Source organism: Mobula birostris, chromosome 6 (genome assembly GCF_030028105.1).
Source record: "Mobula birostris isolate sMobBir1 chromosome 6, sMobBir1.hap1, whole genome shotgun sequence".
In the NCBI taxonomy this organism is placed as follows: domain Eukaryota; kingdom Metazoa; phylum Chordata; class Chondrichthyes; order Myliobatiformes; family Myliobatidae; genus Mobula; species Mobula birostris.
The window spans coordinates 114,236,762-114,255,632 of record NC_092375.1 but is presented as its reverse complement, the minus strand read 5'-3'; the positions used below and the strand labels follow the sequence as shown (position 1 = coordinate 114,255,632).

General features: G+C 45.7%; 1 protein-coding gene across 1 annotated transcript in view; it reads left to right on the top strand.

Annotated features, from left to right (window-relative positions):
- plcd4b (phospholipase C, delta 4b) overlaps positions 1 to 18,871 on the top strand; it is a 57,851-nt gene that overhangs the window by 12,819 nt on the left and 26,161 nt on the right. Inside the window, exons 5-7 of the mRNA XM_072262379.1 lie at positions 1,492 to 1,621; positions 6,477 to 6,711; positions 10,348 to 10,549. Coding sequence (XP_072118480.1) covers positions 1,492 to 1,621; positions 6,477 to 6,711; positions 10,348 to 10,549 — 567 coding nt within the window. The remainder of the gene's footprint in view (positions 1 to 1,491; positions 1,622 to 6,476; positions 6,712 to 10,347; positions 10,550 to 18,871) is intronic.

Sequence of the window (18,871 nt, the reverse complement as noted above, 5' to 3'; positions counted from 1 at the left end):
TGAATACAGCCTATTTTATCGTGTGTCTCCAAGTACCCCGAGACCTCATCCTTAATAATCGACTCCAACATCTTCCAAACCATTGAAGTCAGACTAACTCACCTATAGTTTCCTTTCTTCTGCCCTTTTCCCTTCTTGAAGAGTGGAGTGCAAATTTAAAATCTGCAATTTTCCAGTCTTCCAGAACAATTCCAGAATCTAGTTATTCTTGAAAGATTATTACTAATGTCTCCACGATCTCTTCAGCTATCTCTTTCAGAATGCTGGGGCGTACACCATCTGGTCTGGGTTACTTATCTACCTTCAGACCTTTCAGTTTCCCAAGTATCTTCCCTTTAGTTATGATAACTTCACGCACTTCATCACCCTGAATCATGGAAATTCCACCATACTGCTATAGCAAATGCAGCACTCAAACTGTTATATCTAAATACGCAGAGTATAAGAAATAATGTCGATGATCTTGTTGCACTATTACAGATTGTCAGGCACGATGTCGCGGAACTGTGGCTGAAGGATGGATGCAGCTGGGCGCTGAATGTCCAAGGCCACACGCTGCACCGGAAGGACAGGAAGGGCGGCAGAGGGGGCGGCGTGAGCAAAGTTCACTCTGTCCTGACCTCAGGCGTGTGTGATAGGACGGTATAGAGAGAACTTCACTCTGTACTTGACTGTATGAGTTTGGATGGGATGGTGAAGAGAGAGCTTCATTCTGTCTGACCCCAGGAGTGTGTGTGTGATGGAAAGGTGGAGAGGGAGCTTCACTCCGCCCTGACCCTGGGAGTGTGTGATGGGACAGTGTAGAGGGAGCATCACTCTGTGTCTGACCCTGGGAGTGTGTGATGGGATGGTGTAGAGGAAGCTTCACTCTGTGTCTGACCCTGGGAGTGTGTGATGGGATGGTGTAGAGGAAGCTTCACTCTGTGTCTGACCCTGGGAGTGTGTGATGGGACGGTGTAGAGGGAGCTTCACTCTGTGTCTGACCCTGGGAGTGTGTGATGGGACGGTGTAGAGGGAGATTCACTCTGTGTCTGACCCTGGGAGTGTGTGATGGGACAGTGTGGAAGGAGCTGCACTCTGTGTCTGACCCTGGGAGTGTGTGATGGGACAGTGTGGAAGGAGCTGCACTCTGTGTCTGACCCTGGGAGTGTGTGATGGGACAGTGTGGAGGGAGCTGCACTCTGTGTCTGACCCTGGGAGTGTGTGATGGGACAGTGTAGAGGGAGCTTCACTCTGTGTCTGACCCTGGGAGTGTGTGATGGGACAGTGTGGAGGGAGCTGCACTCTGTGTCTGACCCTGGGAGTGTGTGATGGGACAGTGTGGAGGGAGCTGCACTCTGTGTCTGACCCTGGGAGTGTGTGATGGGACAGTGTAGAGGGAGCATTTTCCTCTTGGTAATGACTGGTGTCCGTACTGTGAGCTTGTTAGCAGGTGATGAGGCGGGAGCGTCACTCTTTGTACAGCATATTCAGTTTCCTTCACCCCCGCATGTGGATTAGTGATTGGTTCCAGAAGGCTGACAAGGATAAGGATGGACGGATGAACTTCAAGGAGGTGCGAAATTTACTGCAGATGATGAACGTCGACATGAATGAAGATCACTCCTTACGGCTCTTTAAGGTGGGATGCTCAACGTGAGATTCATTCTCACTGTCTTACGCGACCTGTGAAATGTGTTGTTTTGTGGCAGCAGAACAAAGACGTAAAATTGCTCCAAGTTACAAAATAAATAGTGCAAACAGAAGGAATAATGAGGTACTGTTCATGGACCATTCAGAAATCTGATCGCAGAGGGGAAGAAGCTGTTCCTAAATCGTTGAGTGTGGTTCTCCTTAGGGGGATCTGATGAATGTGGTGGGCTTGTGCCTGGCTGTTCGGCCCATCAATTTTTCCTAGCTCATTGCAGCCCAGTTACTTCAGATCGCTTGATTCTTCCCTTTGACTCTACAAACCGACCTTCACCTAGCCTCTGTTTCTCCCACCGTGCCACCCTGACCATACAGGTGAAGTAGTTTGTCACTCAGTTTAGAGTCATACAAACCTGGGAATGAGGCCCTTTGCCCCAACTCATCCATGTCGACTGTGTTCCCAGTGAGCTAGTCCTTCTGACCATAGCCCTCTAAACCTTTCCTACCCATTGCTGGATTCTGATGGTTTTTGATCCAAAGTTCTTTCAGGAGTCAAGAATGAGGCATAAAACTTGTTACTTCACGATCATTTTATTAAGCGCAAAGAGGACAAAGGAATTGGAAATGGAAAGTAGCAAGAGTCTAGTAGCGAATGGCAGGAAAGAACAAAGAAGAAATAGAGAAGAGATGGCGGGCCAATGTGCTCTGCTCTTCTTATACCATGGATAGCAGACATTCCATTCAAATTTGTAGATAAGAGTTAACCAATCAGAGTAGTTTCTACTCAAATAATGCGATACCCAAGAAGCTACTACAATAATACAAAGAACTGTAACCACTAGGGGGCACACTGTACAATTGCAGATACATAGGTAATTATATGAAATACAAGCAGAGTGGAAAGGAAGGGGGAATAAGCCAGAATAAGAAGGTGGGGAAGGGGAAGGAGTACGAGCTGACAGGTGATGGGTGAGACCAGGTGAGGGGGAAGGTGGATGAGTGGGGGAGGGTGGGATGAAGTGAGAAACTGGGAGGCAATAGCCGGAAGAAATAAAGGGTTGAAGAAGAAGGAATCGTATCAATTCCTCCAGGATTTTGTATGTATTTTTTAAAATTCTGCTGATGTGCCCAGCTCAACCACTCCTTCTGGCAGCTCATTCCATATACAGACCACCCTTTGCATGAAGAATTTGCCCCCGATGCCCCTTTTAACTTCTTTACCCAGAAGGTGATGAATTAATTGCCACAGATGGCTGTGGAGGGCAAGTCATCGGGTATATTTAAAGCAGAGGTTGATAGGTTCTTGATTAGTAAGGACATCAAAGTCACATAGGGGAGGCAGGAAAATAGGGTTAAGAGGGAAAATAGGTCAGCCACGACAGAATAGCAGAGCAGACTCAATGGGCAAAAGGCCCAATTCTGCACCTGGGTCTTATGTCTAAGTCTCATGCCTCTGATCACTCCTGTTTTTAACAATCCCTCCCTGGAGAAAAGACTATGTCCTTCTATAGCAGCTGGTGACTCTCTAGACGCAGACAGAGTGTTGGGGTGATATACTGCATCCGGTGCTCCCAATACAGCCTTCTATATATCGGCGAGACCTGACACAGACTGGGAGATCATTTCGCTGAACATCTACGCTCTGTCCGCCAGAGAAAGCAGGATCTCCCAGTGGCCACACATTTTAATTCCACGTCCCATTTCCATTCTGATATGTCTATCCACAGCCTCCTCTACTGTAAAGATGAAGCCACACTCAGGTTGGAGGAACAACACCTTATATTCCGTCTGCGTAGCCTCCAACCTGATGGCATGAACATTGACTTCTCAAACTTCCGCTAATGCCCCACCTCCCCCTCGTACCCCATCCGTTATTTATTTTTATACACACATTCTTTCTCTCACTCTCCTTTTTCTCCCTCTGTCCCTCTGACTATACCTCTTGCCCATCCTCTGGGTTTTCCCCCCTCCCCCTTTTCCTTCTCCCTGGGCCTCCTGTCCCATGATCCTCTCATATCCCTTTTGCCAATCACCTGCCCAGCTCTTGGCTCCATCCCTCCCCCTCCTGTCTTCTCCTATCATTTTGGATCTCCCCCTCCCCCACCCACTTTCAAATCTCTTACTAGCTCTTCCTTCAGTTAGACCTGACGAGGGGTCTCGGCCCGAAACGTCGACTGTACCTCTTCCTAGAGATGCTGCCTGGCCTGCTGCGTTCACCAGCAACTTTTGTGTGTGTCGGTGACTCTCTAGGTTGTGATGTCTTGGACCATTAGAAGTATTTGAAGAAAATGGTTGGTAGATTTTTGATAATTCTTGGAACTGAGTGCTGTGGAGAACAGGCGGTGAGGAGGAGATGAGGCATGGGGTAATTCAGCCACGATCTTACTGAATGTTGGGAATGGGTTTTCGTGCTTCTAAGGCATACAGTAGGAGCAGAATTAGGCTACTCGGCCCATCGAACCTGCTGTGCATTTGGTCATGGCTGACTTGTTTTCCCTCTCAACACCATTCTCCTGCCCTCCCTGCCTGTAAACATTGGCACTCTTACTAATCAAGAACCCATCAACCTCTGGTTTAAATACCCCCAATGACTGGACCTCAACAGCTGTCGAGGCAATGAATTCCATAGTTTCCTGTGTTCCCATGTACAGTATATAAAGCCCTTCAATCCTGGAGTGATGGTTAGGACACATCTGGCGTACCGTGTGTAATTCTGGATAGAAAAAAAATGCACCAAGAGGACCACTGCCACCTCCCCTACTTGTGACGTTTACTGGAGTGTTGTAGATGAAGCATTGTTGAGGATCCCTACCACTCATCCAACAATCTCCTTGGCCCATTACTGTCAGGAAAGAGGTACAGGAGCATCAGGACTAGGACTGCCAGACTGGGTAACAGCTTCTTTCCTCAGCCTGTGAGAGTAATGAGTACCCTGCCACCACCAAAGTCTTGTCACTAGGAGTTTACTGTTTATTGTTTACCTGTGCTGCACACAACGTGCATTTTTGAATTATATTTTATTAACTTATTTGTGGCCATGCTTTGTTTTATGTGCTGTGTGTGATACATGTTTTGTGGGTGCACTGTGGTCCAGAGGAGTGTTGTTTCGTTTGGTTGTATGTATGTACAGTCAGATGACGATAAACTTGAACTTCAACTTGGTTGCCTTATTACAGGAAGTATGTGGAGGCTTTGGAGAGGGTGCAGAAGAGGTTCACTAGGATGCTGCCTGGACTAGAGGTTTGAGCTAAACGGAGAGGTTGGACAGACTTGGTTGTTTTATTTTTATTTATTTTAGCGATACAGCGCGGTGTGTAGGCCCTTCCTTCTAGCCCTTCGAGCTGCGCCACCCCAGCAGCCCCCGGCAAACCCGACTAACCCTAACCCGGTCACAGGACAATGAACAATGAACTTACCCGGTACGCCTTTGGACTGTGGGGAGGAAACCGGATGACCCAGAGAAAACCCTTGCGCTCCTTGGGGAGGACGTACAGAGGCTCCTTGCAGAACAGCACCAGAATTGAACTCCGACCTGCGGAATGCCCCGAGTTACAATAACATCGCGCGAACCACCATGCCACCGCGGCAGGCAGAGGGGACCTGATAAGGTTATGCAAGGTGGACTGGTGGAGCAGACTAGATGGGCTGAACAGTCCAATCCTGCTCCTTTGTCTTATGGTCTAAGGCGAGAAGGAGATTTATGAAACAAGGGTTTTCCGCAGAAGATGTTAGGTGCTTGGAATGTGCTGTCAGGGATATTGGTGGAAGCAGATACCAGAATTGTGTTTAAAAGGCTGTTAGACACATGAATATGTAAGGGTGGTGGGAGATGAATTACATGCAGGCAGATTAAATTAGTTTAACTTGGCATCATGACTAAAAATATATTTTAAAAAGATTAAACACAAGAGCTTCTGCAGATGCTAAAAATCCAGAGCAACACACACAAATTGCTGGAGGAACTCAGCAGGTCCTGATGAAAGGTATCAGCCCGAAATGTCGACTGTTCATTCCTTTCCATAGACGTTGCCTGACCTGCTGAGTTTCTCCAGCATTTTGTAAAAGGTATTTTTAAAAGATGAGCTTTATTTTTCACATGTATGTACAAACATCAAAGACTAACACAGCCCAAGAATGTACATGGGGCAACACACAAGTGTCACCGTGGTCCTGGTGCCAACACTGCAAGACCATGACCTACTAACTCTAACCTGTAGGTCTTTGGAATGCGGGAGGAAACCAGAGCACTCACAGGAACCCCATACACGTGGGGAAAATGTACAATCACCTTACAGAAAGCAAAGGGAATTGCATCCTGAATGCTGGCACTATAAAAAATTTGTGGTAACCGCCAGGCTACTGTGCTGCTAATCCAATCAGCAACCTCCACCCTCCATTACCTTAAAATCAACCAAGTCAGCTTTTAGCAAACATTACAAGTGGTTAACTGACTTAATTTATTTTGCTCTTATTTCCTAAATTTCTTAGAAGAAACAGTATAGATGCACACCTAGTTTTGCTGTAGAGTTATGAAGTTGAATACATTGGATTATTTATTCCAGACTTTAGTTATGACTAAATTGAGTGGTCTGGTGGTTCCAAACTCATGCACTAAGCCCAAGTCCAACAGTAGTAAACACAAAGTTTTGTAGGAACTCAGCAGGTCAGGCAGGTCAGGCAGCATCTATGGAGGGAGATAAATGGTTGATGTTTTGGGATATGATCCTTCATCAAGACTGGAATGGAAAGGGGAAGAAGCCAGAATAAGAAGGTGAGAGTACCTGGCTCTAGTAGGGCCCGGAGGATATTCCTCACCCCTCGGTCTTTCTGCTCGTGTTGTGTTTCAGATGGCGGACAGGTCCCAGTCGGGAACACTGGAGGGTGAGGAGTTCGTCCTGTTCTACAAAGCGCTGACAAAGCGGGATGATGTTCACCAGCTGTTCAATGAGTTCTCCAAGGATGGGAAGAAGTTGACCCTCCTGGAGTTCGAGGACTTCTTGACCCATGAGCAGCATGAGCCGGAGGAAGGTGTGGAGAAGTTTGCCATGGATTTGATCATGAGATATGAGCCGTCAGAGACGGGTACGGCGAACAGGACTATCTAACATCTCATTGGACTATAAGAAACAGGAGCAGGAGTCGGCCATCTTGCCCATCGAACCTGTTCTGACATTCAATTAGGTCATGGCTGGACTCAGCTCCACTTAGCCGCTTTTTCCCCATAACCCTGAATTTCCCTGCTATGCAAAAATCTATCTAACTTTGACTTAAATAAATTTAATGAGCTGGCCCCCTGCTTCCCTGGGCAGAGAATTCCACAGATTCACCATTCTTTGGGAAAACAGTTCCTTCTCATCTCCTTTCTAAATTTACTCCCTCAAATCTTGAGGCTACGTCCCCTAGTTCTAGATTTATCCCCTACTGGTAAGTGATAGTTCATAGTTGGTAAAAACAAAACGTTCCTGCTCTACCTTATTGATCCCTTCCATAATTCTATCTGTTTCTATAAGATTCTCTCTCATTCTTCTGAATTCCAGCAGGTATAGCCCAGGCGACTCAATCTCTCCCCATAGGCAAACCCCCTCATCTCTGGAATCAACCTGCTGAACCTCCTCTCCAAAGCCAGTGGATCTTCTCTCAAGTAAGGAGACCAGAACTGCACCCAGTATTCCACGTGCCCTCTACTGGTGCCCTCTACAGATGCAGACTAACCTTCCTGTTCTTAAATTCAATCCCTCTAGCACTGAAGGCCAACATTCCATTTGCCTTCTTGATAACCTGTTGCAACTGCACATAGAAGTTGCTGGTGAACGCAGCAGGCCAGGCAGCATCTCTAGGAAGAGGTACAGTCGATGTTTCAGGCCGAGACCCTTCGTCAGGACTAACTGAAGAAGAGCTAGTAAGAGATTTGTAAGTGGGAGGGGGAGGGGGAGATCCGAAATGATAGGAGAAGACAGGAGGGGGAGGGATGGAGCCAAGAGCTGGACAGGTGATTGGCAAAAGGGATATGAGAGGATCATGGGACAGGAGGCCCAGGGAGAAGGAAAAGAGGGAGGGGGGGAGAACCCAGAGGATGGGCAAGGAGTGTAGTGAGAAGGACAGAGGGAGAAAAAGGAGAAAGAGAAAAAAAAAAAAGATAAATAAATAAATAAATAAATAGATAACGGATGGGATATGAGGGGGAGGTGGGGCATTAACGGAAGTTAGAGAAGTCAATGTTCATGCCATCAGGTTGGAGGCTACCCAGACAGAATATAAGGTGTTGTTCCTCCAACCTGAGTGTGGCTTCATCTTTACAGTAGAGGAGGCCGTGGATAGACATATCAGAAGGGAAATGGGACGTGAAATTAAAATATGAGGCCACTGGGAGATCCTGCTTTCTCTGGCGGACAGAGCGTAGGTGTTCAGCAAAACAATCTCCCAGTCTGCGTCGGGTCTCGCCAATATATAGAAAGCCACATCGGGAGCACCAGACGCAGTATATCACCCCAGCCGACTCACAGGTGAAGTGTCGCTTCACCTGGAAGGACTGTTTGGGGCCCTGAATGGTGGTGAGGGAGGAAGTGTAAGGGCATGTATAGCACTTGTTCTGCTTACAAGGATAAGTGTCAGGAGGGAGATCAGTGGGGAGGGATGGGGGGGACGAATGGACAAGGGAGTTGCGTAGGGAGCGATCCCTGTGGAAAGCGGGGGGGTGGGAGGGAAAGATATGCTAAGTGATGGGATCCTGCTGGAGGTGGCGGAAGTTACGGAGAATAATATGTTGGACCCGGAGGCTGGTGGGGTGGTAGGTGAGGACAAGGACTTGCCAATATATAGCAGGCCACATCGGGAGCACTCGCCAATATCTTATGTGTGTCGTTCACCAGCAACCTTTATGTGTGTTGTTTGAAATTCCAGCATCTGCAGATTTCCTCGTGTTTGCGTACCTGCAAACCAACCTTTTGCGATTCATGCACAAGCACTCCCAAGTCTCTCTGCACAACAGCATGCTGCAATCTCTCACCATTTAAATAATAACATGATTTTCTAATTTTCCTTCCAAAGTAGGTGACCTCGCTTTAAACAATGTTGTACTCCATCTGCCAGACCCTTGCCCACTCACCTAACCTATCTATATCTCTCGGCAGACTCTGCATCCTCTGTACAATTTGATTTACCACTCAGTTTAGAGTCATCAGCAAATTTAGTTACACTCAGTCCCCTCTCCCAAATTGTTGATGTATATTGTGAACAATTGTGGGGCCAGCACCAACCCTGTGGCACTCTGCACTCCACTGACCTCCAACCAGGGAAACACACATTTATTCCAACTCTTTTCCCTCCATTGGTTAACCAAAACCTTATCCTTGTGAATAAATTACCCCCAAATCTATGCATCCTCATAGATAAGTTTTTTATGTGACACCTTATCAAATGCCTTCTGGAAATCCAAGTATACAAGATCCACCCACTAGCCACTATGCTTGTCATATCCTCAAAATACTCTCCTAAACTTCCTTCCACTCACTTTAAATGGATGTCTACTGGTGTTGGCCATTTACGCCCTGGGAAAAAGTCTCTGGCTGTCCACTCTATCTATGCCTCTTATCATCCTGTACACCTGTATCAAGTCACCCTCTCATCCTCCTTTGTTCCGAAGAGAAGAGCCCCAGCTCGCTCAACCTCTCCTCCTAAGGCATGCTCTCTAATCCAGGCAGCATCCTGGTAAATGTCCTCTGTACTCTCTCTAATGCTTCCACATCCTTCCTCTTATGAGGCAACTAGAATTGAACACGATACTCAAGTGTGGTCTAACCAGAGTTATATAGAGCAGCAACATTACCTTGCAGCTCTTTAACTTAATCCTCTGACGAATAAAGACCAGTGCACCATACACCTTCTTAACCGCCCTATCAACTTGCATAGCAACTTTGAGGGACCTATGGATGTGGGCACCGAGATCCCTCTGTTCCTCCACACTGCCACGAATCCCACCATCAACCCTGTATTCTGCCTTCAAATTCGACCTTTAGGATTGAACTTCACCTGCGACTTCTCAGCCCAGCTCTGCACCCTATCAATGTCTTGTTGTAACCTACAATTCTGTTCCTTCACATTGCTAAGAATTCTGCCATTACCAGGGGTCATGGCCTAAGAGAATGGAGTCATCTGTTCAGAAAGGAGGTGAGGAGAAAGTCCTTGAAGTACCTTTCGAGATTTCTGCAGTGGAGGGCGATGGAGGTGATTCTATACAGAGAGGGTAGATTTCTGGATCTTCACAAGATATTGAAGTTACTGCAGAAAGTGGGTCTCGGGTGAAACATCACCCAAGTTTTTACAGTGAATAGATGTGGATGTGCGGTCATTCAAAGCTGAGGTCGAAATTTCTGGACTCTAAAGGGCATCGGGAAGCAAGAGTCGTGGTTGTATCAGATCCTAGAAATGAATTGAAAATATCAAAGTGTCGGTACTGAGGGGAGGGTCACACTGTGGGAAGGGAAATACAGAGGAAGGGTCACACTGTGGGAGGATCGGTACTGAGAGGAGAGTTACACTGTGGAAGGGTGTTAGTGAGAGAGAGTCACACTGTGGGAGGGGCATTACTGAGAGAAGGACGCACTGAAGGAGTGTCACACTGTCAGTGAGACCCTAGCTATTCGCCTCCGAATTAATGACTCACTTTGACATTTAGATTCCTCTCAGTCACTGTCTGATCTGCCACCTGCCTATTTGCAGCCAGGAAGTTGTACGCCATGACGTTGGATGGGTTCCTCATGTACCTCTGCTCTCCGGAAGGGTCCATCTTCAATCTCAAGCACGAACCTGTCTACCAGGACATGATGCAGCCTCTGTGCCACTATTTCATCTCCTCCTCCCACAACACCTACCTGCTCGAGGACCAGCTTCGGGGACACAGTAGTGTTGAAGGTTATATTAGGTACACCATCAACCCCTACCCCAAACCTATTTCAGAACATAGAACAAAGAGCATTATACCACAGTACAGGCTCTTTGGCCCACAGTGTTGTCCTGACCTTCCCTCCTACATCTCCGCCCATTTTTCTGTCATCCACGTGCCTATCTAAGAGTCTGTTAAATGTCCCTAATGTATCTGCCCGAGTCTGGTAAATGTCCCTAATGTATCTGCCCCTACCACCCCCCATCCCACCCCGGCAGTACATCTGTGACTGGTCACTCTCTGTGTCTGTCTGTCTGTCTGTCTGGGTACCATATCCGATGCGGACGTTGGTGACCGTGGTTTTCCATATAGATCTATCCCTCGTTTTTTGGATGACTTCCATTTCCTCGATGTGTAGCCACCTGGCTAGGCTTTTGATGTACATAAGCCCAGGTCTTCCTCTAGGTTTGCTCCCCTCAATCTTTCCAAAGAGTATGAGATTTTCTAGTTCATCTTTCCGTATGATGTGCCCTAGGAATCTGAGTGGTCTTTCTTTTATTGTTGGTATGAGTGATCGAACTGCTTGGGCTCTTCTGAGAACTTCTTCATTTGATGTGTGTGTGGTCCATGATATTTTTAACATTCTCCTGTAGAGCCATAATTCAGCTGCTTCTAGTCTCTTTTCCATTGCTGGGGAAATGGTCCAGCATTCACTTCCATAAGTCAGGATAGAATCAATGTAGCACTGCAGTATTCTGTTTTTAGTGTATGTGCTCATCTTTCTGTCTGTTAATATGGTCTTCATTTTTTGGAAAGCTTCTTTCAATGTGTGATCAAGATCGGAAATACAAACATCAAACAAGTCAACAAATTCAAATATCTTGGCAGCCTAATAACAAGTAATGGCAGGTGCGACACTCTCTGTGTGGGGGGAAAAACATGCTTCTGTCTTCCCCTCTATACTTTCCTCCAGTCACCTTAAAACTAGGTCTTCTTGTCTTAACCATTTCCACTCTGGGCAAAAGTCTCTGGATGTCCACTCAGTCTATGCCTCCTCTGATCTTATACACCTCTATCAAGTCTCCTCTAGCCTCCTTCACTCCTAAGGGAAAAGCCCTAGATTGCTTAACCTGTCCAAATAAGACATGCTCTCTAATCCAGGCAGCATCCTAGTAAATCTCCTCTGCACTCTTGCTGAAGCTTCCATATCCTTCCTGTAATGAGGTGACCAGAACTGAACACAATATTTCAAGTGGGGTTGAAGCAGTGTTTAATAGAGCTGCAACATTACCTCACCGTTCTAGAACTCAGTCTCCCGACTGATAAAGGCTAACACACCATACATCTTCTTAACTACCCTATTAACTTGCATGGCAAGTTCAAAGGATGAATGGATGTGGAGCCCAAGATCCCTCTGTTCCTCCACACAGCTAAGAATCCTGCCATTAACCCTGTACTCTGCCTTCAGATTCAACCTTAATTATGTCTGTAATATCTAATTCCAGAGGACATGCATTTAAGGTGAGAAGGGGCCAAACAGCAGCCAGGATGTGGACTACAAGTTACAGCTGGAAATAGAAAAAGCGTGTCAGAAGGAAAATGTCAAGATAGTTATGGGGGATTTTAATATGAAAGTGGATTGGGAAAGTCAGGAAGGTACTGGATCTCAGGAGAGGGAGTTTGTAGAATGCCTATGGGATGGCTTTTTGGAGCAGCTTATCCAGAAGCCCACCAGGGGACCGGCTGTTTTGGATTGGGTGCTGTGTAATGAACCTGAGGTGATTAGGGAGCTGGAGGTAATGGAACCCCTTGGAAGTAGTGATCATAATCTGATTGAGTTCAGTTTCAAATTTGAAAAGGAGAAGCTGGTATCAAGTGTATCGATATTTCAGTGGAACAAAGGAAATTACAGTGGTATGAGAAAGGAACTGGCCCAAGTAGACTGGAAAAGTGAGCGAGATGGAGGGACGGTAGAGCAGAATTGGATGAAATTCCTACAAGAAATAAGGAAAGTGCAGGAAAAATATATTCCAAGAAAAAAGAAAATCATGAATGGACAAATGGCACAAATGTGGCTAATGAGAGAGGTTAAGGCTAAAATAAAAGCAAAAGAGACGGCGTACAAGGAAGCAAAAATTAGTGGGAAAACTGAGAAATGGATGACTTTTAAAAACTTACAGAAGGAAACTAAGAAAGTCATTAGGAAAGAAAAGATGAATTATGAGAGGAAGCTGGCAATTAACATAAAAAAGGATACTAAGAGTTTTTAAAAATATACGACAAGTAAAAGAGTAACACGGGTAGATATAGGACCGATTGAAAATGATGCTGGAGAAATTATAATAGGTAACAAAGAGATGGCAGAGGAACTAAATGAGTATTTTGCATCAGTCTTCACAGTGGAAGACATTAGCAACATACCTGATAGCCAGAGGTCTCAGGGAATAGAATTAGGTACAGTCAAGATGACTAGAAAGAAAGTGCTTGGGAAGCTAAATGGACTAAGAACAGATAAGTCTCCCGGACCAGATGAGGTGCACCCACAGGTTCTGAAGGAGGTGGCTTTGGAGATTGTGGAGGCATTGGAAATGATCTTCCAGAAATCAATAGACTTTGGCATGGTTCCGGAGGACTGGAAGGTCGCAAATGTAGTTCCGCTGTTTAAGAAAGGAGGGAGGCAGCAAAAAGAAAATCACAGACCTATTAGTCTGACATTGGTAGTTGGAAAGTTATTGGAGTTGATCTTCAAGGACAAGGTTATGAAATACCTTGAGGTGCATGACAAGATAGGCCCAAGCCAGCATGGTTTCATGAAGGGAAGATCCTGCCTCATCAACCATATAACAATTAACAATTACAGCACGGAAATAGGCCATCTCGGCCCTTCTAGTCTGTGCCGAACTCTTACTCTCACCTAGTCCCACCGACCCGCACTCAGCCCATAACCTTCCATTCCTTTCCTGTCCATATATCTATCCAATTTAACTTTAAACGACAACATCGAACCTGCCTCAACCACTTCTGCTGGAAGCTCGTTCCACACAGCTACCACTCTCTGAGTAAAGAAATTCCCCCTCATGTTACCCCTAAACTTTTGCCTTTTAACTCTCAACTCATGTCCTCTTGTTTGAATCTTCCCCACTCTCAATGGAAAAAGCCTATCCACGTTAACTCTATCTATCCCCCTCATAAATTTAAATACCTCTATCAAGTTCCCTCCTCAACCTTCTATGTTCCAAAGAATAAAGACCCAACTTGTTCAACCTTTCTCCGTAACTTAGGAGATGAAACCCAGATAAAATTCAAGTAAATCTTTTCTGTACTCTGTCTATTTTGTTGACATCTTTCCTATAATTTGGTGACCAAAACTGTACACAGTACTCCAAATTTGGCCTACCAATGCCTTGTACAATTTCAACATTACATCCCAACTCCTATACTCAATGCTTTGATTTATAAAGGCCAGCATACCAAAAGCTTTCTTCACCCTATCCACATGAGATTCCACCTTCAGGGAACTATGCACCATTATTCCTAGATCCCCCTGTTCTACTGCATTCTTCAACGCCCTACCATTTACCATGTATGTTCTATTTTGATTAGTCCTACCAAAATGTGGCACCTCACATTTATCAGCATTAAACTCCATCTGCCATCTTTCAGCCCACTCTTCTAACTGGCCTAAATCTCTGTGCAAGCTTTGAAAACCTACTTCATTATCCACAACTCCACCTATCTTAGTATCATCTGCATACTTACTCATCCAATTTACCACCCCATCATCCAGATCATTAATGTATATGACAAATAACATTGGACCCAGTACAGATCCCTGAGGCACACCACTAGTTACCGGTCTCCAATCTGACAAACAGTTATCCACCACCACTCTCTGGTGCCTCCCATCCAGCCACTGCTGAATCCATTTTACTACTTCAATATTAATACCTAACGATTGAACCTTCCTAACCAACCTTTCATGTGGGACCTTGTCAAAGGCCTTACTGAAGTCCATATAGACAACATCCACCACTTTATCCACGTCAACTTTCTTAGTAGCCTCTTCAAAAAGTTCAATAAGATTTGTCAAACGTAATCTTCCACGTACAAATCTATGTTGACTGTTCCTAATCAGACCCTGTCTATCCAGATAATTATATATACCATCTCTAAGAATACTTTTCATCAATTTACCCACCACTGACGTCAAACTCACAGGCCGATAATTGCTAGGTTTAGGCTTAGAACCCTTTTTAAACAATGGAACAACATGAGCAATACGCCAATCCTCCGGCACCATCCCCACTTCTAATGACATTTGAAATATTTCTGTCAGAGCCCCTGCTATTTCCACACTAATTTCCCTCAAGGTCCTAGGGAATATCCTGTCAGGACCCGGAGACTTATCCATCTTTATATTCCTTAAAAACTCCAGTACTTCCTCTTCTTTAGTCAACCTATTGGAATTTTTTGAGGTAATCTCAAATAAGATTGATAAGGGAGAGGCTGTGGATGTTGTGTATTTGGATTTTCAAAAGGCCCTCGATAAAGTGTTGCATGAGAGGCTGCTTAATAAGATGAGAGCCCATGGAATTAAAGATATTGGAATTAGTGGAGCATTGGCTGATAGGCAGAAAGCAAAGGGTGGGAATAAAGGGATCCTATTCTGGTTGGTTGCCGCAAGTGGTGTTCCGCAGGGGTCGGTGTTGGGGCCGCTTCTTTTTACAATGTATATTGATAACTTAGATTATGAACAAAACGGTTTTGTGGCTAAGTTTGCTGATGACACCAAGATAGGTGGAGGAGCAGGAAGTGTTGAAAAAACGGAAAGGTTGCAGAAAGACTTGGTCAGTTTAGGAGAGTGGGCAAAGGAATGGCAGATGAGATACAATGTTGAGAAATATACATTTTGGAAGAAGAAATAATTGGGCAGATTATTATTTAGATGGGGAGAAAATTCAAAAATCAGAAGTGCAAAGGGACTTGGAGCTCCTCGTGCAGGATACCCTAAAGGTTAACCACCAGGTTGGATTGGCGGTAAGGAAAGTGAATGCTATGTTGGCATTCATTTCAAGAGGAATAGTGTATAAGAGTAAGGAGGTGTTGATGAGGCTCTATGGGGCACTGGTGAGACCTCATTTGGAATACTGTGTGCAGTTTTGGGCCTCCTATCTTAGAAGGGATGTTCTGATGTTGGAGAGAGTTCAGGGAAGATTTATGAGGATGATTCCTGGAATGCAGGGGCTAACATATGAGGAGCATTTATCAGCTCTTGGACTGCATTCACTAGAGTATAGAAGAATGAGAGGGGATCTCATGGAAACATTTCGAATGTTGAAAGGGTTGGACAGAGTAGATGTGGAAAGGCTGTTTCCCTTGGTGGGTGAGTCCAGGACAAGAGGCCACAGTCTTATAATTAGAGGGTACCCATTTAAAACAGAGATGAGGAGAAATTTTTTTAGCCAGAGGGCCGTGGATTTATGGAATTCATTGCCACATACAGCTGTGGAGGCCCGATCATTGAGGGTGTTTAAAGAGGAGATTGATAGGTATCTAACTAGTCAGGGTATCAAGGGATATGGGGAAAAAGCCGGAAATTGAAACTAGATGGGAGAATAGTTGAGCCCATGGTGGAGTGGCAGAGCAGACTCGATGGGCCCAATGGCCTACTCCTGCTCCTTTGTCTTGTGATCTTGTGAAGTTCAAGGGAGATATAAGGGGCAGGTTTTTTTTTACACAGAGAGTGGAAGATGCCTGGAATGTGTTGTCTGGGGTGGCAGTAGAGGCAGATACATTAGGGACTTTTAAGAGATGTTTAGATGGGCACATGAATGGGAGGGAAATGGAAGGATATGGACATTGTGCAGGCGGAAGAGACTAGTTTAGTTGGCCATTTGGTTCAGCACAACATCGTGGGCTGAAGGGTCTGTTCCTGTGGAATCTCCTCCTGTTCCAGTGTTGTACTAATCTACGCTTTTAAGCGATGTTTACACAGATGCCTGAACTGGCTTGGTACAGAAGCATACAGACCTAATACAGGCAATTGGGATTCATGTATTCAGGCATAAAGGCATCAAGAAAAGTTTAGATTAGCTTTATTTGACACATGTACATCAAAACATACAGTGAAATGCATTGTTGGCATCAACAACCGACACGGTCTGAGGATGTGCTGGGGCAAGAGTCGCCAGGCCACTGACACCAACAGAGCGTGCCTGCTTTAGAATGTGGGAGGAAACCAGAGCACCTGGAGGAAACCCACGTGGTCACGGGGAGAACGTACAGACTCCTCCAGGCAGTGGCGGTATTTGAACCCTAGTTGCTGGTGCTGAGAAGCATTGAGCTAACTGCTGTGCTACTGTCCTTCACCCCTTCCTTGGGCTCACTCCTACTGCAGCCCCCAGTCTAGAACTTCTGTGAGATTGGACTCAGAACCTCCCATGGTTTCTTCATCCTGACAGCCCTCCACCCCATCTCAGATCTTCCTCACCATTGCAGGTGTCATCCCACCTTCCTTTTGCTGCCTGGGGAGGAGATCTCCAGGCAGCTTAGGTCACAGAGACATACAGCACTGAATCAGGCTCTTTGGCCCAACTAGTCCATGCTGTCCACTGTCCCCACCCAGCTAGTCCTAATTTCTCACGTTTATCTCCAGTTCCATCTAAGCCCCACCCTTCATGTACCTGTCCAAATCCTTCTTAAATGATGCTATTGCACTGGCCTCAACCACTCCCTCGGCAGCTCATTCCATATGCTTACTGTCCTCTACATGGAAAAAGTGAGACCATAAGACATAGCAGCAGAGTTAGGCCATTGAATCTGCACCACTCTTCTATCAAGGCTGATTTATTATCTCTCCCAATCCCATTCTCCTACCTTCTCCCCATACCCTTCGATGTCCATACTAATCAAGAACATATCAACCTCCACTTCAGAATATACCCAATAACCTGGACTCCACCGTCATCTGCGGTAATGAATTCCACAGGTTCACCACTCTCTGTCTAAAGAAATTCCTCCTCTTCTCTGTTCTAAAGGTATTCTGAGGCTGTGCACTCTGGTCCTAGACTCCCCCATGAAAGGAAACGCCCTCTCCACCACCACTCTATCTAGGCCTTTCAATATTGGATGGAATTCAGTGAGATTCCCCCCTCATTCTTCTAAACTCCAGATAATACAAGGCCAGAGCCATCAAATGCTCCTCATGCTTTAACCTTTTCATTCCTGCAATCATTCTCATAAACCTCCTCTGGACCCTCTCCAGTGCCAGGACATCTTTAAGGGAACATGGGGCCCAAAGCTCCCCACAATACTTCAATCGCATTCTGACCACTGTCTTATAAAGCGTCAGCATTACATTCTTGCTTTTAGTGTATACTCCAGTCCCCTCAGAACGAATGCTAACATTGCTTTTACCTCCTTACCACCGACTCAACCTGCAAGTTAACCTTTAAGGAATCCTGCACAAGAACTCCCAAGTCTCTTTGCACCTCTGATTTCTGAATTTTCTCCCCACTTAGAAAATAGCCTATGCCTTTATTTCTTCTACCAAAGTGCATGACCATTCACTTCCCTACACTATATTCCATCTGCAACTTCTTTGCCCAGTCTCCTAATCTGTCATTTTGCAGACCTCCTGCTTCCTCAACACTACCTGCCCCTCCACCCCTCAGGTCCTCTTTAAACCTTCCCTTTTTTGCCTCGAAACCCATGCCTTCTAGCTTTGGTCTCCACTACCCTGGGGAAAAGACTGATATTGTCCACCAATGTAGACTTAGCGTGGCCAACTGCCCCCAGTTACCACGTCCTTCTGGTCCTGGCATCATCCTTGTAAATCTTTTATTTTTTATTCAGACAGACAGCACAGTAACAGGATCTTCTGGCCCAACAAGCCCACACTGCCCAATTACACCCAATTAATCTATTAATATGTAGTCTTTGCAATGTGAGAGGAAAACGGAGCACCCAGAAGAAACACTTTTGTTCACGGGGAGAGTGTACAAGACTGTGGTGTCAATTGAACCTGAGTCGCTGATACTGTAATAACGTTAACTAACAGCTATGCTGCTGGGACTTCCACGTCATCTTCTCTGTGCTCTTTCCAGTTTAACCGTGACCTGAACCGTACACAGTACTCCAAGTGTGCCCTCACCAACATTTTTACAAATGTAACATAAGGTCCCAAATCCTGTACTCAGTGCACTGACTGACGAAGGCCAGGATGCTAAACGCCTTCTTCACCGCCCTCTCCAGCTGGATCCCTTTAAGAATTTTCCTCTGTTTGTTCACCCACCAGCATGCCGCTGGGATCCGTCTTTCCACTTCACTCTCCTCACTCGAGCCTGCCCTTCCTCCTGATGT